Source organism: Boleophthalmus pectinirostris, unplaced genomic scaffold, assembly GCF_026225935.1.
Source record: "Boleophthalmus pectinirostris isolate CB_2022bp ecotype Guang Dong unplaced genomic scaffold, ASM2622593v1 HiC_scaffold_2, whole genome shotgun sequence".
Lineage (NCBI taxonomy): Eukaryota > Metazoa > Chordata > Actinopteri > Gobiiformes > Gobiidae > Boleophthalmus > Boleophthalmus pectinirostris.
The window spans coordinates 3,852,450-3,877,801 of record NW_026571152.1 but is presented as its reverse complement, the minus strand read 5'-3'; the positions used below and the strand labels follow the sequence as shown (position 1 = coordinate 3,877,801).

The following is a 25,352-nucleotide window of genomic DNA, read 5'->3' as shown; positions in this document are numbered from 1 at the left end:
CCGTACATCAGGGGCATAACAGAAAAAGTGCAGAGGGCAATGACAAAATACAATATGAACACACCGAACAGAAAACTCAGGCAAATACTCGTCCACCCAAAAGAGAAAATAGAACCAGAACAGAAATGTAACGTCATATATGAAATATCCTGCATGCAGTGTTGGGGAGTAACAGATTACATGTACCGGAGTTACATAATCAGAGTACAAATTATGAGTAACTGTATTCAGTTACAGTTACTGTTTCAGTGAGTGGTAATTGGATTACAGTTACTTTACAGAAATAAATGGATTACAACCCCCCTAAACTAGATCTAAATCAGGTCTAAACCAGGTCTAAAACCAGGTCTAAACCAGGACTAAACCAGGTCTAACACCAGGTCCAAACCAGGTCCAAACTAGGTGTGAACTACGTCTAAAACCAGGTCTAAACTAGGTCTAAACCAGTTCTAAAACCAGTTCTAAACCAGGTCTAAAACCAGGTCTAAAACCAGGTCTAAACTAGTTCTAAACCAGGTCTAAACCAGGACTAAACCAGGTCTAAAACAGGATTTAACAGGACTAAATCCTGCTGCGTGGACGTGTCTCCTCCTCTTCTATGAATAATATTTTTAATTTGGTTCAGTAAAGTCTGGACTTTTTATTGTGTTTTATCAGACAAAACATCTTATGTTACGATTTCCTCATCTTTGCTTCTCTACAGCAAATCAAGTAATTCAAAGTATTCAGATTACTTTACTCACTTTAAGTAACTTAATGGATTAAGTTACAAACTACATTTTGGGGTATGTAATCTGTAATCTGTAGGGGAATACATTTGAAAAGTCACCTTCCCAACACTGAATGCCATACTGTGGAATATTCTGGGCACAGCAATAATACATCACAGGAGACAAGCATATGGTGTATCCTCAGCCAGAGAAGTTCCATAGTGTAGCATTAAATCAGTGAAATAGGTGCACATGAGTCAAATGAAGTGAAAGCAGAACAGCATCAGTATTCATCAAACATATGTTATTCCGGCGCGCCTGTGACTGGCCATAAAACAGCTTCAGAACACTGTGTGCTGACGAGCTCCATAGGGTTCACTCCATTATTTATGCTACATACAAGTTTAATGACACTGTAAAACATAAGGCCCTGTCTATATGCATGTTTACATTAAAGCAAACACAAAGCTATAGGCTGCACAAATGATGCACAGGACGCTCTTTTCCTCGAATGTTCCACGGTATGACAAGAATCGTATCTGTTTTGCATTTATTTAATTAAGCATGTTTTCTTACTAATGAAAGGCTAATAAAATACTTTGAAATACACGCCTCTCCACAGATCCAGTGTTGGGAAGGTGACTTTTAAAATGTATTCCCCTACAGATTACAGATTACATACACCAAAATGTAGTTTGTAACATAATCCACTAAATTACTTAAAGTGAGTAACGTAATCTGAATACTTTGAATTACTTGATTTGCTGTAGAGAAGCAAAGACGAGGAAATCGTCACATAAGACGTTTTGTCTGATAAAACACAATAAAAATGCCCAGACTTTATTTAACCAAATTAAAAATATTATTGATAGAAGACGAGGAGACACGTCCACGCGGCATGATTTAGTCCTGTTAAATCCTGTTAAATCCTGTTTTAGACCTGGTTTAGTCCTGGTTTAGACCTGGTTTTAGACCTGTTTTAGACCTAGTTTTAGACCTGGTTTTAGACCTGGTTTTAGACCTGGTTTTAGACCTAGTTTAGACCTGGTTTGGACCTGGTTTGGACCTGGTTTTAGACCTGGTGTTAGACCTGTTTGGACCTAGTTTAGACCTGGTTACCTGGTTTAGACCTGGTTTAGACCTGGTTTTAGACCTGGTTTAGACCTGGTTTAGACCTGGTTTTAGACCTGGTTTAGACCTGGTTTAGACCTGGTTTTAGACCTGGTTTAGACCTGGTTTAGACCTGGTTTTAGACCTGGTTTAGACCTGGTTTAGACCTGGTTTTAGACCTGGTTTAGACCTGGTTTAGACCTGGTTTTAGACCTGGTTTAGACCTGGTTTAGACCTGGTTTAGACCTGGTTTAGACCTGGTTTAGACCTGGTTTTAGACCTGGTTTAGACCTGGTTTAGACCTGGTTTTAGACCTGGTTTAGTGTCTGGCAATGAGTGGAATTACTGGGGGAAAAAAACAAAAAAGGGATATAGGCCAAAATGTGAAAACAGGAAAATACCGCTGTGTAATCTGTATCATATATGTATTATATATGTAATTTATTTCAAAAAAGTAACTGTAATCCAGTTACCACTCACTGGAACAGTAACTGTAACTGAATACAGTTACTCATAATTTGTACTCTGATTACATAACTCCGGTACATGTAATCTGTTACTCCCCAACACTGCACAGATCTGACTGGTGATGTTACTTGCTTGTTCATGACACAGAGACACTAGATTTATCTCTTTAAGAAAATTCAGTAGGTTTGGGTTTGTTATGTAAAAACATGACATTTGACATTGGATGACGTTGATGAAGTTCGTTAAACAGACGTTCTTCCTCACTGCCTCCTCTTATTGGTCCGTCTGAGTGAGTGACAAGTGGATTTAACCAATCCTGGTCAAGTGTGAACTTTCAGAAGCAGCTGAGGACTTCATTCAGTATAAAAATGTGAAATCTACACGAGTCCTGGCTCCATGTACCATTTGTTCTTTTGAATTTCAATAAAAAACACAAGACAATAAAATAGGAAAACAGTTTATTTCATTATTCCGTTTCAGTGTCAAATAAACCCCCAGATTTCAACATTTATATCAAATTTAAAGTTTAGTTCAAATAACACCAATCAAAAAACATTATTGCGTTTATTTCAATTCATGTTGATGTTTTATTCTCTCTGGTTTATCTGAAGTTCGGCTGCTCAGCTCCGCCTTTGAATTCAGTGTCAATTGAACAAAGAAGAGTTTATCGCTGCTTCCTGTTTCCCGTCATGAAGTTATTTCATTCTTTCTAAGATGTGAAAGTAAAGGCATAAAAGACGAGGACACAAAACGATTTTTCAGGTAAATCCTTCCAGCAGCACGACTTCCAGGGCAAATAAACCCGAGAGAATAAAATATCAAAATCAAAACAGGCACTGACACTGTTTTTTGACTGGTGTTATTTGAAATACACTTTAAATTAAATATTGGAAATAGAGGTTAAAATCTGTTTTTTGTTTGTTTGTTTTTTGTTTGACACTAAAACGGAATAATGAAATAACAAACCTTTTTCCCATTTTATTGTTTTTGTCCTTCATTCAAATTCAAAAGAACAAATGGTACATGGACCGTCCTGATCTGACTGTCAACATTTGTCAGATTCACTTAAAGGTTTGCAGAGGTTCAAACTTAGTGCTCACTTTACAGAGCATTTCTACCATCTTAATTATTTACAATGATAAATTTAAAAAGCTTGTTCCAGAACATTCAGAGCACAGTAAAGCTAAGAGTGTATGTCCTAAAAGGCTTTAGAATTACAAGGTGCATTAAGTGAAACAAAACAGTCAGAGAAATCAAACTTTACTCATCTCATTCACAAAAACTCTCAACATTGTTCAGTTTTAACATAAAATACAAAACAATACACTCACTTTTTCAGTTCATTCCTCTTCCACAAATCCATCAAATTCTTCATCTTCAATGTCTGAGTTTAACAGTTGGGCCATTTCACATCAAGCCCGAATCCCTCTCGTCATTATCTCGTCTCTGTTACTTCGATGTGCAGTGATGGTTTGTGCCTTCAAGTAAGCTTGGACGACACTTGAGACGGATCCTTTGCCCAGGCGTCTACAATCCATTTGCAGATCATGGTGTAACTCTCCTGGCGTTGTCTCTCTGTCTTGGTGAATGTGTTTTACTTTGCGAGGCTCCTGACTACAGTAGCTGTAATGCTCCGACAATCCATCAAGTGGTGTGGCTTTGTAATTTACCAAAGTCATACTAAAACATTTTGACAGATTATTGACCATACCACATAAAATTGCTTTTAAAATGATTTTAAGTGTGCATTATAGTCCAAAAAATGGTAACACTTTATAATAACTACACCTTATTTAGCCTTAATAAAGCATGAATAAAGACTTAATTAATAATGATTCACGCTTAGTAACTACTTAATTACTACCTGAATTAGCACTTAACTTGCACTTAATTCACCTGTGCTGTAAATAGTTACTCATAAGTATTTCTTACTTAATTACTCATGAACTAACTATTTGTGTGTGCATTTGTAAATTTATATTTAAGTCCAAATTTGAGCATTTATTAATGATTAGTAAACCACGAGAGAATAATTTACTAGTAATGCATTATTGTTTCTCTGGAATTTGACCAACCTTAACAAATATTTAATAAAGCATAATTAGTCTTCACTTTAGAAAAACTCTCAAAAAGATTTAACTAACAGATAACAGCTGAATGATCATTGCATTATTAGTAAATCATTCTCTCATAGCTTATTAATGATTAATAAATGCTCAAATGTGTAATTAAATATGCATTTGTAAACATGCAAATGATTAGTTCATGAGTAATAAAGAAGTATTGAGTAACTATTTACAGCACAGGTGAATTAAGTACAAGTTAAGTGCTAATTCAGGTAGTAATTAAGTAGTTACTAAGTGTGAATCATTATTAATTAAGTCTTTGTTCATGCTTTATTAAGGCTAAATAAGGTGTAGTTATTATAAAAAAAAATACAGTAGATCCAGGCTACTGCTTATGATACATCTGTACTTTGACAGAGCAGTCATGCTCAGCCACATGGACAAAAAGGTGTTGACCGTCTTTAATCTCTTCTCCCCTCTCCCCCTGCAGGCGGGTCAGGTGATGTGCAGGAGGATGGTGTGTGACTGCGATAACCCAAACGCAGACCTGTTCTGTTGCCCCGAGTGTGACCCTCGCCTCAGCAGCCAGTGTCTGCACCAGAGCGGCCTGCTCACCTACAGCAGCGGCGACACATGGGTGGACAACTGTCAGCAGTGCCAGTGCCTGGTACGGAAACACTTTCAGTCCAATGAGATTCATTTGGTCTTCCAACACTTTATGTTATCAGGTTCTTTTTACAGACCAAGAGTTTGTTTTCATACCTGACAGTATCGACTGCTCACTAGCGCTCTACCTCAGAGTGGTCACGTGATGTTGCTGTGGCGTGTTTTATACAGATTTATACAGGTTTTGGTACGTCGTGCCTCCACCGGTAGGAAGATAGCACCAAAACCTGTATAAATAAACCTGAGTGACACGTCACAGCAACATCAGGTGACCACTCTGAGGAAGCGCGCTAGTGAGCAGTCCAAACTGTCAGGTATGAAAACAAAACAAGACTTGGGCTGAAAAAAGAACCTGATAACGTGGAAACACTTTGACTTTCTCCTAATCATGTCTTCTGCAAAATCCACTTTTTGGAGCTTTCTATCATGTTTTAATGTCATTCCATCATCAAAAACACGTCTGAAGAGGCTTAGACATCATCCATGCATGTTTAAGTCATCTCGCGATCTCTCCCAGGCTTTGTTCAAACCCTCCTTATGATGAGCTGTAAGATTCTGTCCAATGTTTTGCCCGTAAGCCTACACTGTACCCCACACAAGTGTAAAACTCCGTCTTTACAGTGCATCATGTCTGTGTTTAATATTAATGTTCTAATTCTACATGAGTCCAGTGACAGCTTTAGGGGTAAAGGAAAGTACAAAAATACAGGAAGTAGCTCTGAGATTTAAAACAGAAAAACATGGGAGGTTCCATCCAAAATGCAGAGAGCGTTTATGAGGAAGGAAAACGTGATTGTGGTCGTTTAAACATTGATTCAACACAGTGAAGGTTTTTAATTATTGAACGTCAGACTAAACAGCTGAACTACGCCCACAGCCTCCATTCAAACAGAGCTGTTAAACTGGGCAGTGCCTGGAGGACTGCGGGGGGAGTGAGGGGGAGGAATACATGTATATGTATATGAGACTATGTATGTATGTATGTATGTAATATGCAGGAGCGGCCAGACCAGCGCTTCTGAAACGACTGCGATCAAAACACACACTGGATTGAAACTAAGTGATTATGTTTGAGTTCCGTTTGGTGGTCTGGTCTGCTTTTGCCCACACGCAGTACTACTGTAGAACATGTACTACTGCATCTGTCATCTTTGTACTACTGATAAAAAACTGTGTGGACCACGCCTCTAAACCAGGACTAAAACAAGGACTAAACCAGGACTGAACCAGGACTAGACCAGGACTAAACCAGGACTAAAATCAGGACTTAAACCAGGACTAAATCAGGACTAAAACCAGGACTAAACCAGAACTAAAGCCAGGACTAAAGTCAGGACTAAAACTGGGTCTAAAATAGGTCTAAATCAGGTTTAAACCAGGAATAAAACCAGGAATAAAACTAGGTCTGAAACCAGGTCTAAATCTAGGTCTAAACCAGGACTAAAATCATGACTAAAATCAGGACTAAACCCAGGATTAAAACCAGGACTAAACCAGAATTAAAACCAGGACTAAACCAGGACTAAAACCAGGACTAAAACCAGGACTAAATTCAGGACTAAAACCGGGTCTAAAATAGGTCTAAATCTAGGTCTAAACCAGGACTAAAATCATGACTAAACCCAGGACTAAACCCAGGACTAAAACAGGTCTAAACCAGCTCTAAACCAGGTCTAAGCCAGGTCTAAACCAATTTTAAACCAGCACTAAATCAGGACTAAACCAAGACTAAATCAGGACTAAACCAGGCTTTAATCAGGACTAAACCAGAACTAAAACCAGGACTAAACCAAGACTAAACCAGGTCTAAACCAGGCTTTAACCAGGACTGAACCAAGCCGGGGGGTGGGGGTCTAGTGTCTTGCCCAAAAACTCAGCATACATGATGAATTGGGCTGGATTCAAACCATCAACCTTTCTGTAACAGGGTGATGACTTTGCTTAATGCCTCCAAGCTTTTACCAAACCACAGTATTAAACGAACACACCCAACATTTCACTTTAACAGTTTACACCTTTACATTTTCGATCTTTTTATTCAGCTCTATTTGAACTGGTCGCCGCGGTGCCCACGCCTCAAATGTCCCGTGTTCATTAGAAAGTCAAGGAGAGGAGTTTGTGAAAAGAAAGGTTGCAGTTTTTATCAAATCGCTGAAAAATAGAAGAACTAACACGATTGTGAAGGATTGAAAAGCTCTGTGCCGTGAAGAAGAAATGATACATTAATCTGAAGGATTTGTCCAAGGTGAGAAAAACTGAAGTGTGTACGTGAGCGGAGAGTACGAGTATGTGCACAGACACTTACAGACACTGGCTAAAAAATACTTTCTATATTTAAAGGGCACATATTACGCTGTTTTCTGTGTAGTCTTTTGTAGTTTCCTCATCATAAAAGACCTGTAACAATAACAGATTTTGCTGGACGATTACATGACCAAAAATTTATTGCGATAAACGATAATATTGACATTTTAAGACCATTTTCAACTATTATAATGACCATGGAATAAAAATGCAAATACACCCTTTCAAAGATCAATAAACCTTACTTTCTAAACAACATTTAACACAGGAACTGTAAGACAAACAAAAACAACAGGCCTAAATAAAAATAGTCTGACTGACAGCGAGGACTTGTTCACAAAAATACACTTGAATAAACCATTGTTGAACCAAACACAACCAAAGCATTAAATAAAATGGATTATTAAAGAGATAGTTTGGGATTTTTGACATAAATCTGTATGTCATCCCCGTGAGCAGTGTCGTGCATCAACACTGACTTACTCCCGACAGCGTCCGGTGAGCCGAGATACTGGCCGTTTTTCGGTGCTGGCAAAAGTAGTTCGGCAAGTTGTCTGGGGACTGTATAATAAAGCATTTTTCTTCTCAAAACAATCTGTGTTCAAAAGAGTGATACATTTGCATCACAAAACCATCGTCGCCTAAAAAGTCAGACCTCATAATCGCTTGGCACTATTTTCTTTCCGTTCGTATCACTGCGCGCTGCCGCCAGGTGACTTTAAAGCAGTACAGATCTGATCCAGCTCTGTGTGGACGCCTGAAAACACTGATACTCTGATGTAGTTCTGTGCGCCACGAAGTAATTCACCTCCAAAACACTAAGAGATTTGAATATATGTCCATTCATATAAACGTGTGTCTGTGTGTACGACCTGCAGACGTATAATCTCTCTGAAAAGTTTAACATGAACCATCTCCAACGCAACAGAAACACAAACAGACTCACCATCAGCAGAACACCCCTCTGTCACAGAAAGAACACTCATATTCCACTGAGTCCTGTCCTTTAGTCTGACAGAAGCTGAACCACATCAGCGCACAATAGCGAGCTGTTTTTTGAGCGCTCAGTTTATGCAAATGAGCCATGTAGTTTTAAGTTTCATCGCTGTAAAACGTAAACAAATATGCTCAAAGCTGTGTGGATAGGGAAGACTTGCGAAAACAGAAACGACGTGTGTGGACACAGATCGTTTCCGATATGATGATACGGTGATACGTGGATTTGTTTCAGTGCAAACAGGGTCAGACTGTTTTCTGTTTGAGAGAAGAACTCAGTCTAAATATGCAGAGTTTGTTTTAAACGTATGAATGAAACAAAACACAGCACCAAGTATACATGTAACGATCATCAATAAATCAATTAATCGTACAATAACTTTTAACGAGCTCAATAACTTTTCCGACTGTGATAAATTCTATTTGCATGCTTGTTTGTTGTTTGGTGAATGTTAGAAGGTTTCTATCGCTCTCTGACTCCTCTCGTTTAACAAGTGTAATGACGCTGAGTGCAGAAAGCACCGCTGTCTGTGCGCTGAACATGAAGCTGCAAACACAAGCGCCGCTGTCAGAGTGACAAAACACAGTGACAGTTCATCGCAGAGTGCCAAAACAAGTCACGATACCGAATCAACACGAGTGAGCGGGACACGTCTCAACAGTCACATGCGTCAAATGCAGCGAGCGCGCAAACGACGAGAAGAAATGTCTCAAACCCCAACAGCCGATATAAACCCAAACTCGATCGAGTGATACCACTAGCCCCGCCCCCGGAAGAACCCGAAATCCACTGAAATCTCACAAAACACCGACATGATACCAGACAGGACAAAGGCTCCATCATAGTGGAATAACATCCTGTGTCGCAGGTTAATACCAACATTTAAATGACCAAAACGCCGAGGCCACAGCAGCAGCCACAGAGAGACCAGACACAATATTCCAATGTAAATCAGTGACTAAAATCACTTAAGGGCAATTTTGTCACAGAGACTTAAAGGGATAGTTTGGGATTTTTGACATAAATCTGTGTGTCATCCCCGTGAGCAGTGTCGTGCATCAACACTGACTCACCCCCAACAGCGTCTGGTGAGCCCAGATACTGGCCGTTTTGTGGTGCTGAAGAAAGTACTATGGAACTTTTCAGGTAGACTCTGTGACATCTGCTTGTCTCCATGGAAACGTTTAGCTTTGCCATATACCATTAACTCATCAGGTGACTCCAGGTGATTGCGTTGCTACGTTATAAAAGCTGTTATTTGTACGACTACAGGTGGATACTGCGAGGGCTTTTTATAGTATTAGAACAACATGTGTGTGTTTATTGAGGCGTCAGTGTGAGCTTGTGCATATGTATGGAGGGGAGATGTTTGAAGAGCGTGTATTATGGACCGCACATTGATACTTTTTCCTCAGATGTTGCACTTTTCTTTAGATGCAGCTCCTGTTCTCCTCTGAGAGTTGGAGAGTGGTGTCTTTACACAAACACACTGTACAGTGTAATGTGTGTGTGTCCTATGTGTTTGTAGTATTGTGTGTGTAGTACAGTGTTGGGGAGGAACAGATTACATGTACCGGAGTTATGTAATCAGAGTACAAATTATGAGTAACTGTATTCAGTTACAGTTACTGTTTCAGTGAGTGGTAATTGGATTACAGTTACTTTGTTGAAATAAATAGATTACACGGCGGGATTTTCCTGTTTTCACATTTTGGGCTATATCCCCCTTTTTTTCCCTTTTTTTTTCTGTAATTCCACTCATTGCTGGAAAGTAAACCAGGATTAAAACAGGACTAAACCAGGTCTAAACTAGATCTAAACCAGGTCCAAACCAGGACTAAAACCAGGTCTAAACTAGATCTAAACCAGGTCTAAACCAGGTCTAAACCAGGATTAAAACAGGACTAAACCAGGTCTAAACCAGGACTAAAAAAGGTTTAAACTAGATCTAAACCAGGTCTAAACCAGGTCTAAAACCAGGTCTAAAACCAGGTCTAAACCAGGTCTAAACCAGGTCTAAACCCGGTCTAAAACCAGGTCTAAACCAGGACTAAAACCAGGTCTAAACTAGATCTAAACCATGTCTAAACCAGGTCTAAACCAGGATTAAAAACTAAATCAGGTCTAAACCAGGTCTAAAACAAGATTTAACAGGACTAAATCCTGCTGTGTGGACGTGTCTCCTCCTCTTCTATCAATAATATTTTTAAGTTGGTTCAGTAAAGTCTGGGCTTTTTATTTTCTTTTAGCAGATAAAATTTCTTATGTTACAATATCCTCGTCTTTGCTTCTCTACAGAAAATCAAGTAATCCAAAGTATTCAGATTACATTACTCATTTTAAGTAATTTAATGGATTACGTTACAAACTACATTTTGGTGTGTGTAATCTGTAATCTGTAGGGGAATACATTTTAAAAGTCACCTTCCCAACATCGGTGTGTGTGTGTGTGTGTGTGTGTGTGTGTGTATATGTGTGTGTGTGTGTCGTGTGTCATGTCCACCTGTAGACCTGCAGAGGAGCAGCTGAACAGTATGCAGTATAAAGAAATACTGACAGTAAATCTGGGTTTTTAGTTAGTACTTGTAGTCTCAAATACATTTTTAATTTTTTTTTAAATCTTCAAAATATTTCATCTCAAAATGTTCTTTGTTTGAGATATAGTAAATAAGTTTAAAGTTTGTTTTAGTTTTAATTTTTTTCTCCTCACCGTGTTTTTTCAGCTTCATTAATTCTCATTATTTCTTATTTCTACGTGTTAGAATATAAAATAAAGCACCTTAACCATAGATAATCATAACAAATGATTCACCCATGACACCCACTAAAGACTCTGTCCTTAGATTATCCTCAGTGTAAAATTATTAAGATGAAAATCCTCTGTAGTACTTCTAATACGCAAAGTAACCCCAAGACGCACTGACTGAAAGAATGTGTAGAAGTAACAGTAAGTAAGTTGAAGATGTAGTTTTCTCTATAAATCTCGGTTTTACTTCTCAATAACACTTCAGCTAACACGTTTAGTGAAAGTGCAGATCTTTGTCATGTTTTATTTGAGTCGGAGTGTTCAGCCCACACGCTGCTGCTGCTGCTGCGTCTCCTTCTGTCAGTGACGCACACACAGCCTCATACTCAGCTCCAAAAAGATCGGATTACATCGTTTACACCAAAACACTAGATTTAAAGTCGCGTGAAGTTAAATTAACAGTGTACTTCCTTACATTTGTACTGCCCTTTACAAACTTGACAAACCGAATCAAAGCACTACACTTTTTACTGACTCCCCACTCCACAGTGAGCAGGTATTACTGCAGCCACATCTGCCCTGGAGACAGACATGAGGCTGCCAGTCTGACTCACTCACCACCAGTGTTGGGGAGTAACAGATTACATGTACCAGAGTTACGTAATCAGAGTACAAATTATGAGTAACTGTATTCAGTTACAGTTACTGTTTCAGTGAGTGGTAATTGGATTACAGTTACTTTGTTGAAATAAATAGATTACACGGCGGGATTTTCCTGTTTTCACATTTTGGGCTATATCCCCCTTTTTTTCCCTTTTTTTTTCTGTAATTCCACTCATTGCTGGAAAGTAAACCAGGATTAAAACAGGACTAAACCAGGTCTAAACTAGATCTAAACCAGGTCCAAACCAGGACTAAAACCAGGTCTAAACTAGATCTAAACCAGGTCTAAACCAGGATTAAAACAGGACTAAACCAGGTCTAAACCAGGACTAAAAAAGGTTTAAACTAGATCTAAACCAGGTCTAAACCAGGTCTAAAACCAGGTCTAAAACCAGGTCTAAACCAGGTCTAAACCAGGTCTAAACCCGGTCTAAAACCAGGTCTAAACCAGGACTAAAACCAGGTCTAAACTAGATCTAAACCATGTCTAAACCAGGTCTAAACCAGGATTAAAAACTAAATCAGGTCTAAACCAGGTCTAAAACAAGATTTAACAGGACTAAATCCTGCTGTGTGGACGTGTCTCTTCTTCTATCAATAATATTTTTAATTTGGTTCAGTAAAGTCTGGGCTTTTTATTTTCTTTTATCAGACAAAACTTCTTATGCTACGATTTCCTCGTCTTTGCTTCTCTACAGCAAATCAAGTAATCCAAAGTATTCAGATTACATCACTCACCTTAAGTAACTTAATGGATTCCGTTACAAACTACATTTTGGGGTATGTAATCTGTAATCTGTAGGGGAATCCATTTGAAAAGTCACCTTCCCAACACTGCTCACTACATATACAGGAAAGTAGTACTGTGGTTTATACTCTCAGTATTATTAAGCAGTGATTGTAGTTATGGTAATAGTAGCAGCAGTATCACACAGCTGTTGTAGTAGTACTAGAGTAGTAGAAGTATTAGAGAGGTCAGATTTATTCATTGTGTTTTGCTGTATTTGAAACACAACCATAGCAGCGCTCTCCAGATTAGGTTAGGTTTAAGTTTTGTAATAGCTGACATAGAACTGCATAGCTCCAAATTGAATTATCCATGGAATTAAGTTAGTCAGGCCACTCTAGTCCTGACCATTAAAAAGCATTTCATTTCAGGGCCCTGGGTCAAATATCTCTGCTTTTTCTTCTCTTGAAAATTCAATTATTGCAGGGAGCTGAAGCTGGTCCCCTGCTGACTCCTCCACTCGGTGAAAAGGAGTGCACATATGCTGAAAGACTATTCAATATGCTGTACTTTTATGCTTATAATTGATTATTAGTCTCTAATAATGTTGAGCGTACAAAGGGCATGATGTGGTTGTGTACATGCAGGCAGTGTTGGGAAGGTGACTTTTCAAATGTATTCCCCTACAGATTACAGATTACATATCCCAAAATGTAGTTTGTAACAGAATCCATTAAATTACTTAAAGTGTGTAACGTAATCTGAATACTTTGGATTACTTGATTTTCTGTAGAGAAGCAAAGACGAGGAAATCGTAACATAAGAAGTTTTGTCTGATAAAACACAATAAAAAAGCCCAGACTTTACTGAACCAAATAAAAAATATTATTGATAGAAGACGAGACATGTTTATTTTATTTTCATGTAAAGTATAACATGATGTATTACTCATTTAAAGGTGCACTGTGTAACTTTTCTAGTGGAGGGTTGTTTCCATGGAGACATTACTGTTTTGTCTTGATTATGGCACAGTATAGGAAATTTAATAATCACAATGGAGACAGGTTAATGATCAGATCTAGGGAGAAGCAAGCCTGCACATGCTAAGAATTCATGTTTTTTTTGTTTTTTTTCAGGTTTTCTATAAAACACCTGTAAATGCAAGGGAGATGTGTTTAATGCCCTACTGTGGAACATTCCAGGCAAAGAAATAACATCTCCATGGAGAAACAGCAGACTCTTTAACCGTAGCAGCTGCAGCTAATAAATCAAATATCTAATCAATCTGCCTGGAGCCTCCACCTGAAAAGTTCCACAGTGCCTCTTTAAAAGTGCAGCCTGTGGCACAGTCATGGGCTGTGAAGCAGCTCCTCCGTGTGGTGTGTGTGTAAAGAGCAGATCTGAAAGGGCAGCGTGTCCACAGGAGCGTGACATGGACCTGAAACCAACACTCAATACCTGTGCACGCACAAAGCACACACACACACACACACATGCACACACACACAGGCTCATACACACACACACACATGCACACACACACACGCACACACACACATGCACACATGCACACACAAGGCTCATACACACAAGGCTCATACACACAAGGCTCATATACACACACATGCACACACACACGCACAAGGCACACACACACACACACACACACACACATGCACACATGCACACACACAAGGCTCATATACACAAGGCTCATATACACACACATGCACACACACACGCACAAGGCACACACACACACACAAGGCTCATATACACACACAAGGCTCATATACACACATGCACATACACACACACAAGGCACACACACACACGCACAAGGCTCATACACACACACAAGGCTCATATACACACATGCACACACACACGCACAAGGCACACACACACAAGGCACACACACACACAAGGCACACACACAGCCACAAGGCACACACACACACGCACAAGGCTCATACACACACACAAGGCTCATATACACGCACAAGACACACACAACGCACACACACACAAGGCACACACACATGCACACACACACGCACAAGGCACACACACACATGCACACACACACGCACAAGGCACACACACACAAGGCACACACACACACAAGGCTCATATACACGCACAAGACACACACACACACACAACGCACACACACACAAGGCACACACACGCATGCACACGCACAAGGCACATACACATATTTATGCACATACATGCACAAGGCACACACACCCACACACACGCAGACATGAACAAGGCACTCCCACACGAGGTGCACAACATGCACAGGCAACAACCCACACACAAGGCTCATACACACGCACACACACATCCAAGGCTCACACAAACATGCACACAAGGCTTATAGGGCACACACACACACAAGACTCAGAAGGTACACACGCAAGACTCAGAGGACACACACACAAGATTCAGAGGACACACACACAAGACTCAGAGGGTACACACACACAAGACCTAGAGGACACACACACACAAGACTCAGAGGACACACACACACAGGTGTCAGAGGGCACACACACAAGACTCAGAGGGCATACGCACACAAAACACTCAGAGGACACACACACACAAGTGTCAGAGGGCACACACACAGACACACACAGAAGGCTCAGCAGGTGCATGCACGTGCAAACACACACACACACACAGATCATGGTACACCTGTAGTGTCGTGCCACACAGGCTTCACCTGGACAAAAATCGACTCGTGTAAAATTGTGGACAGAGTGAACCCGACCGTGATCATGTGACTCACAGAGCTGCATTTACTGTACATGTGCCTGAGTCTCCATCTTGTCCGCTTGTCCGCAGTTCAAAGGGGCACTGATTTGGCGCCTGAGGTTCTACGGCGGCGGCGCGGTGCATAAAAACTCTGATTATTTCAGGGGAGATGCACAGGCACAAGAGAAATGTCACTAGTTTTAATCTCACGCAGGTTTGGAGATTGGAAATCGCAAAGAACGTGGAAAATGAAGCGCAGGGGAATGAAAGGAGAGTTTGATTAAGTGTGGAGGACGTGCTGTTTGTGGAGGAGGGAAATATCAGCAGACGTATGAAGAACAGCTGTACGAGCTGCTCTGAGGCCTGATGGGGCTTATCATTTTGAAAGATTAAATATGGTAACGGTAACATGGACTCCAAATGGTTCTAAAAATGACAATACAATCAGAGCTATAATGAGGACGCATTATCGGCTTTCATCATATGTAAACAAGACAAGGCCAGTTTGTATAACACAGTTTGTACACAAAGTAATACAAAGTGCTTAGAAATACACACAACACAACACAAACAAATCAAAAGATAAAGAATCATGAAATTTAAAAGAGAGAGAGACATTAAATGAGAGAGAAGAGTGCGGATTGAAAACTGAAAACCGCTCAGTCAGATGAAGCTGAAGAAAACCGTGTAGAGTCTGGATTTGGTAACACTTTATAATAACTACACCTTATTTAGCCTTAATAAAGCATGAACAAAGACTTAATTAATAATGATTCACGCTTAGTAACTACTTAATTACTACCTTAATTAGCACTTAACTTGCACTTAATTTGGCTGTGCTGTAAATAGTTACTCATAGTATTTCTTACTTAATTACTCATGAACGAACCATTTGCATGTTTACAAATGCATATTTAAGTACACATTTGAGCATTTATTAATGATTAATAAGCCATGAGAGAATGATTTACTAATAATACAATGTAATGATCATTCAGGCAGCTGTTATCTGTTAGTTAAATCTTTCTGAGAGCTTTTCTAAAGTGAAGGTTAATTATGTTTATTAAGCATTTGTTAAGGTTGGTCAAATTCCAGAGAAACAATAATGCATTATTAGTAAATCATTCTCTCATGGTTTACTAATCATTAATAAATGCTCAAATTTGTACTTAAATATACATTTACAAATGCACACACAAATAGTTAGTTCATGAGTAATTAAGTAAGAAATACTTATGAGTAACTATTTACAGCTCAGGTGAATTAAGTTCAAGTTAAGTGGTAATTCAGGTAACAATTAAGTAGTTACTTAGCGTGAATCATTATTAATTAAGTCTTTGTTCATGCTTTATTAAGGCTAAATAAGGTGTAGTTGTTATAAAGTGTTACCCTGGATTTAAACAGAGTCAGAGTAGAGGTTTGTCTCACATGTTCCAGGTTTTAGCGAACCAGGCTGGTGTCACCTAATGTCTCTGCTCAATTTCATTTCTCTCCAGTGACTAGGTCAGGAATCAGAACACACTAGACTGTTTGCAAGAACCTGGGAAGTGCAAGTTCGGGCAACGATTCCCGAGATCGAGGATTTAAAGCTGGAATACAGAGAATGTTTGGTGAATTTTATCAAGTGGAAAGACGTTATTGTCCTTCTTCTTACTGGATTTGGGAAAAGCGCATTACATCCGTCACGACCAAATAGCAGAGATTGGTTAAATTTTAAAAAAGTACCTGCTTACTCTTGAGCGAACAAATCCTAATGCTGCAAGGTCAAACAGTTTCTACAAAGTGAAACTGGCAGATGAATCAGGTCAGGTTTTAGCAGCATGAATATGAGACACTGACTCCCCGTGTTTAGTCCTGAGGAGGTCGATGGCTCATGTGGCACTAACATGTCAGAGATGGACTTTGGTGCTCAACCATGGAGAGACTTTTACACAAGCAGAGCCATTTTAAAGTTTATTCTCTGAGCCACAGGCCCATGTATCGCAGAGTACTCTGTGTATAGTACTATGTACTATATCGATTACTACATGTATTAAAAAAATGTGATATTATTATATATACTGTATCGTATCAAATCATGAGGGGCCATGATTCTAGTTTTCTTGCACTGAGTATTATGTATAGGGTGATCAGACGTCCCTCTTTCCCCGGGACAACTCTTATATACTCTATAAATCCTCATATATAAATATACTATGACTTTTTAAGTACAATTTATCTTAAAATTCATATAAATTACAAAAATCTAAACTATATTTGGTAATTTGGTTTAAAAACTTGAAATGACGTCAAAGCAGACAACTTGGACTTGACTTATGGACCAGTGACTCGAGACTCGACTTGGACTTGTCTGTATTTGACTTGGGACTTGACTCGGACTTGAGGTCAGAGACTTACTTGAGACTTACAAAACAACAACCTGGTCCCACCTCTGATGAACATGCACATGTTAAATGATAATGGTGAATTTAATGTAGCAGTGGCCTAAATCTTTAAAGATAACTACGTAACATTTCTCACAAGAGTCCACTACCTACTTGACGTGACCAGATGTCCCTGTTTACTCGGGACAGTCCCAGTTTTGAGCCTGTGTCCTCTGTCCCAGCAGATTTATACAAAACCACTGATTTGTCCCAGTTTGAAATCCCAGAAATGTCCCAGGTGTCACTATTTTTGACCAATTTGATCCAAACCAGGACTAAACTTAAACTAAAGCAGGACTACATCAGATCTAAAACACGACTAATCAGATCCTCACCATCAGTAAGAAGAAGCATAAATTGATATTTGTTTTGCCAAAATACAGATAATTGTGTTTGAAAATGACAATAAAGCAAAAAAATGCCGCGTCAGAAGTGTGAGAATGTACAATGTTACGCGCTCTTTCACAATCTTATGTATACCAATCATCCCAAACAGGTGTGTCCCAGTTTAAAATTTGGAAATCTGGTCACCCTAATTACGTAGCGTCACATTAGACTTATGAAGTGAATTGTTTGGCTGTGCTGTCATAGTAACAGCATGTCCTTGTGTAATCATAGAACTATCTCTACGCTCTCCACTCAAATCCACCTCCGTCTGGATCACAGTGTGGGACAGTTTCCTGAGGCTACGCTTAAGCGAAGCCTGCGGCAGCCGCCAAACACACGCCACTCCAGGGGCTCCACTTTCACTGTTTATACAGAGGGCCACCCATTCAGGCGAGCTCACGGCGTTACTGCTAAAGCATGGACAGATTCACAACCACATTCTTGTCTGCTTGTCCGTGGACAGGACTGTTTTGTTTCAATTAATCTGGAATAAAATTGGTTTTGTATTACATCAAGGTTTGAGTATTCATAACTTTGATTTCATAATAACTTTTTAATCAAGACTGTTCCGGGAGTTATTTCATTTCAGTTGCTCATTTTAAATGCAAAATCCATTTAAATGAACATCAGAGGTGGAACTTGCAAGTCGTGACTTGGACTCGAATCAGACTTGAGTCAACTTGAGACTTGACTTGATAACATGGACAAAGACTTGGGACTAAACTTGGACTTGAAGGTCAGTGACTTGGGACAAAACTTGGACTTGAGACCTGTGACTTGAGAAGACCTGAGAAGTACTTTGAAGTATCTGAATTTGTTCTATTCTGACTGTAATGATTCTCTCTAAGATCATGTCAAGACATTTAAAAAGGAAAAATTGGATTTCTACAACTCATATACTCTATAAATCCTCATATCTAAATATACTATGATTTTTAAAGTACAATTTAGTTTTAATTGCATATAAATTGCAAAAAATCTAAGCTATATTTGATCCGTTGGTTTAAAGACTTGAAATGACTTGAAGCTCAAAGCAGACGACTTGGACTAGACTTGGACTTATGGGCCATTGACTCGAGACTCGACTTGGACTTGTCTGTATTTGACTTGGACTTGAGGTCAAAGACTTGAGACTTACTTGAGACTTACAAAACAACGACTTGGTCCCACCTCTGATGAACATGCTCATGTAAAATGATAATGGTGAACGATAACTACGTAACATTTCTCACAAGGGGTCCACTACCTACTTTGCCTAGAGTGACCAGACGTCCCTGTTTACCCAGGACAGTCCCAGTTTTGAGTCTGTGTCCCTTGTCCCAGCAAATTTATACAAAACCACTGATTTGTCCCAGTTTTATACAAGAAATGTCCCACGTATCCCTATTTTTGACCAATTTGACACCTGCTGACAGTAAAGAGAGACATACATTGTCGTTTGTTTGGGTAAAATACAGAAAAGCTGCTTAAAAATCAACAAAACACAAAGAAAATGCAACTATACTGACACGTTAGTCGTAAGTAGGCCAAGCGCAGAGTTCCTTAATTACACACTTGTTTTACAATTTTATTATTACCAACCGCCCCAAACCAGGGGTGTCCCAGTTTTTGATTTTGGAAATTTCATCACCCTAACTTTGCCTGGAATGTGCCTCACAGTCAGTGTTGGGAGTAATGCGTCATAAAAGTAACAAATTACTGTTTGCTTTTTGCTGTAACGCAGTAATGTTCGGCATTACAGGGGAAAAAAAAGGTAATATTTTACTCGGTACAAATGTCAGTAACGCGGTTTACAATGCTTTTTTAACCTGGACTGAAGTGGTGGGTTTTTCTTCATACAAATTTGCTAAAATCACTGCGATATCAGCATCAGTGAAACACCAGAGATGCACCCGTGTAGACCGTCAGGTGACCGCGAGCTAAAGGAACTCTACGCTCCACGGGGTGACACGCAGCTGACGCCCAGTCACGCCTTGTAGACACCCTGTTCCATGGACTCAGGGTACTCTCAGGGGCGGTCCGAGATTCCAAGTTCTAGTCCAAGATTAGTCCTGGTTTAGACCTGGTTTAGACCTAGTTTAGTCCTGGCTCAGTTCTGGTTTAGTCCTGGTTTAGTCCTGGTTCAGTCCATATACGGCACAAAAGTTCAGTATCTTCACAGTTATTTTGGTGAGAGTAACTTAAGTAATGCAGTAGTAATGTAATGTCTTACATTTTAAATACAGTAAAATTATAATGTAACGAATTACTTTGAAATGACAGTAATAAGTAGTAAATAATGCATTACAGTTTTAAAGTCACTTGCCCAACAGTGTTCACAATAGCACTTATCTCTCTGACATTTATTCAGTAGAGTTTTTTATTTCTCCAAAATACCTTCAAAAACATGCAGTATTCTCCTCTCCACAGATGTGAGCTGCAACTGAAATGAAATACGTTAATGCCATTGGTAACCAGAGACAAGCAGGTGGCGGACAATCAACCAGAAAAGTTCCATAGTGCACCTTTGTTAAACACCTTCAAATGCAAAGTGAAAGACAGTAGCATCGTACACACGCTCATAAATCAGCATTACGGAAAAAAAAATACCAATTACATTTTTGAACTGATTGTATTACCGAACGTGAGAGCAGTTCTGGGACAAAAAGCCCGGACTTGAGCGTGTCGTGCCTCTCCTTTATTGCTCTCCTAATTTACTATGGGCCAGTGGAACAGCGCTGAGCTCCGATGTTTTCACTGATATTAAATCCGCCCAGTGGGACTGTTGTATCCGTGCGTGTGTGTGTAAAATCCTCTTCAATTTGGCCTCATGAAGCAGCTCGTATTTCATCGTTGGATTGAGAGGGGTGAGAAAGATGACACGAGGCCTAGAAGTGGCTCAGGACACACACACACACACACACACACACACAGGGAAGGTGAAGTATAATTATTGCAATTAGGTGTTTAAATTCAGATTGTGATGCAGATGAACATTTCTTGAGGTGCATTGAAATGTGTTGCCGTTCCACCCGGTTAGTCCATGCTGAGTCCTGATTTAGTCCTGGTTCTGACCTGGTTTATTGCCCTAAGATTCTCCTCTTCTGGTCAAAATGTGAGTCTTCTACAAACTCATCTAGAATTCTGGAAAAACGTGAAACTGACTGCAATCATTTGACGCACAGAGCTGCATTTACTGTACTGTACATCTTGTCCGATTGTCCGCAGTTCAAAGGGGCACTGATTTGGCGCCTGAGGTTGAACGGCGGCGGCGCGGTGCATAGAAACTCTGATTATTTCAGGGGAGATGAACAGGCACAAGAGAAATGTCACTAGTTTTAATCTCACGCAGGTTTGGAGATTGGAAATCGCAAAGAACGTGGAAAATGAAGCGCAAAAACATGACTTTTGAATTGAACCTGGTTTAGGTTACGTCCATATTACACAAAATGGAACCTTGTGAGCTTTAAGTCATGTTAAAATAATGTTACTTCCTGAAAAACATGCCTGGAGTTGTTTTATTTCATTCACACATGTTGGAGTAATATTTTGTCATTAATCTTTCACCATCTCAAGTTGAAAATGTGTGAATGAAACAAAACTCCTGGTGTGAGAAAACAACATCACCACAGAGATAGTGTCAATGAAAATAGTGCATTATGTCACTCTTCTCATATGTGGTATGTGTTTGTCTCCATGGAGATATTATTGCTGTCTTCCACAGTATGGCATTAAACATAGCAATCTTGTATTTATTGAATTACAGATGTTTTTGTTTCTGAATTTACATTGAAATATAGACATTCTTGCTGTGAGTTTGTTCACCTCTCCACAGATCTGACCTTGCCTGATGGCACCACCTGCTTGTCCCCTGAAGACTGTGCTGTTTAGTGCTAAACTGTGTACAAAGTTCCTGGCATTTCGGTAACAAATCCATGGGGACGAGCAGGTGGTAGACCCTCTCCCAGAACAGTTCTATAGTGCATGTTTAAGTTCAAACAGAGCTGCTTTCTCCACGGCAAACAGCAGCAGGAGAAATCCAGTAAGTGTTTCTTTACTCACACAGACTGGGCCATGAATCCAGAGGCGACTATAAGAGAAAGTGACTAGAACAAGCCCATTAGGAAGCTCCGTTTACCTTTGCAGTAAAAAAGTGCTGACCACGAGTGAAGAAGAGGAGGAATGCACGCCTCATCTCCATTTTTCTCAACCTTAACAACTTTTTCTTGTTGGCGCCGACATTCCCTGCAGCCAGTGAATGCACCGCGTCAGGAGAAAAGCTCTGCATTTGCATGAGGGGCTGTTTAGGAGCATGGGGAAATGTCACCGTGAATAGATTAAAGCTTCATTACTTAAAAAACTCACTTCTGTGAGATCCCAGCTGTCACTCCTCACCAAGAAACAGATGTATCTGGAGGGCTGCATTCTGCTCTGTTTGGTCATGTGAGCTTAAAGGTTATTCATAAAGGTTTGCCCAAATATTTATAGCATTCTTAAACTTTGATGAATTTGTATTATTTGTTCATGAATCTACTCCACATCTCATGTAGCTGTATTTAAAATTCCATAAACACGACCTTTCTATCTCCCCAGATATGTTCAAATCACATATGGCTTTTACAGAAAACAGTTCTTGATGTATTCTTAGTTACAAAAACATACTAACATCCTGTTGTGTGTCCCGTGTGTGCAGCAGGGTCAGGTGGACTGCTGGCCCCTGCCCTGTCCCCCTGTGGACTGTGAGTTCACTCTGGTCCCTGAGGGAGAGTGCTGTCCTCGCTGTGTGACCGACCCGTGCCAGGCCGACACCATCCGCAACGACATCACCAAAACCTGCACCGACGAACACCACATCCAGCGCTTCAGCGGATCCTCCTGGATCAAGCACGGGACCGAGTGCACCCTCTGCCAGTGCAAGGTGAGCCACACTGTACCTGTACACACATATATACAACACTATACACACATATATACAACACTATACACACATATATACAACACTACACACATATACACACATATATACAACACTACACACATATATACAACACTATACACACATATATACAACACTACACACACATATATACAACACTATACACACATATATACAACACTACACACACATATATACAACACTATACACACATATATACAACACTACACACACATATATACACACTATACACACATATATACAACACTACATACACACACACACATATATACAACACTATACATATATACAACACTAACACACATATATACAACACTATACACACATATACAACACTATACACACATATATACAACACTATACACACATATATACAACACTACACACACATATATACAACACTACACACACATATATACAACACTATACACACATATATACAACACTATACACACATATATACAACACTATACACACATATATACAACACTATACACACATATATACAACACTATACACACATATATACAACACTACACACACATATATACCACACTATACACACATATATACAACACTATACACACATATATACAACACTATACACACATATATACAACACTACACACACATATATACAACACTATACACACATATATACAACACTACACACACATATATACAACACTACACACATATATACAACACTACACACACATATATACAACACTACACACACATATATACAAACACTACACACCACATATATATACACACTATACACACATATATACAACACTACACACACATATATACAACACTACACACACATATATACAACACTACACACACATATATACAACTATACACACACAACACTACACACACATATATACAACAACTATACAACATATATACAACACTACACACACACATATATACAACACTACACACACATATATACAACACTACACACACAATATACAACACTACACACATATATACAACACTATACACACATATATACAACACTACACACACATATATACAACACTATACACACATATATACAACACTATACACACATATATACAACACTACACACACATATATACAACACTATATACCACACTATACACACATATACAACACTACACACATATATACACACTATACACACATATACTACAACACACATATATACAACACTACACACATATATACAACACTACACACACATATATACAACACTATACACACAATATACACACTATACACACATATATACACACTATACACCACATATATACAACACTATACACACATATACAACACATATACACACATATATACAACACTACACACAATATATACACACTACACATATATACCACACTATACACTCATATATACAACACTATACACACATATATACAACACTACACACACATATATACAACACTATACACACATATATACAACACTACACACACATATATACAACACTACACACACATATATACAACACTACACACACATATACAACACTACACACACATATACACACATATATACAACACTACACACACTATATACACCACATACACACATATATAACAACACATATACACACACATATATACACTATACACACATATACACCTATACACACATATACAACATACACACACATATATACAACACTATACACACATATATACAACACTACACAACACCACACATATATACAACACTATACACACATATACAACATACACACACATATATACAACACTACACACACATATATACAACACTATACACACATATATAACAACACATACACACACATATTATACAACACATATACATATACAACACTAACACACATATATACAACACTACACACACATATACAACACTATACACACATATACAACACTACACACACATATATACAACACTATACACACATATATACAACACTATACACACATATATACAACACTACACACATATATACAACATACACACATATATACAACACTACACACATATATACACACTATACACATATATACACACTACACACACATATATATCATATATACAACACTACACACATATATACAACACACTATAACACATATATACAACACTACACACACATATATACAACACTACACACTATACACATATATACACTACAACTATACACACATATATACAACACACACACACATATATACAACACTATACACACATATACAACACTACACACACATATATACAACACTACACACACATATATACACACTACACAATATACCAATATACAACACTATATACACACTATACACACATATATACAACCACTACACAC

The 25,352-nt window shown here is 38.9% G+C and overlaps 1 protein-coding gene across 1 annotated transcript in view; it reads left to right on the top strand.

Annotated features, from left to right (window-relative positions):
• nell2a (neural EGFL like 2a) overlaps positions 1–25,352 on the top strand; it is a 306,967-nt gene that overhangs the window by 264,353 nt on the left and 17,262 nt on the right. The window contains exons 19-20 of the mRNA XM_055155733.1: positions 4,845–5,021; positions 22,706–22,930. Coding sequence (XP_055011708.1) covers positions 4,845–5,021; positions 22,706–22,930 — 402 coding nt within the window. The remainder of the gene's footprint in view (positions 1–4,844; positions 5,022–22,705; positions 22,931–25,352) is intronic.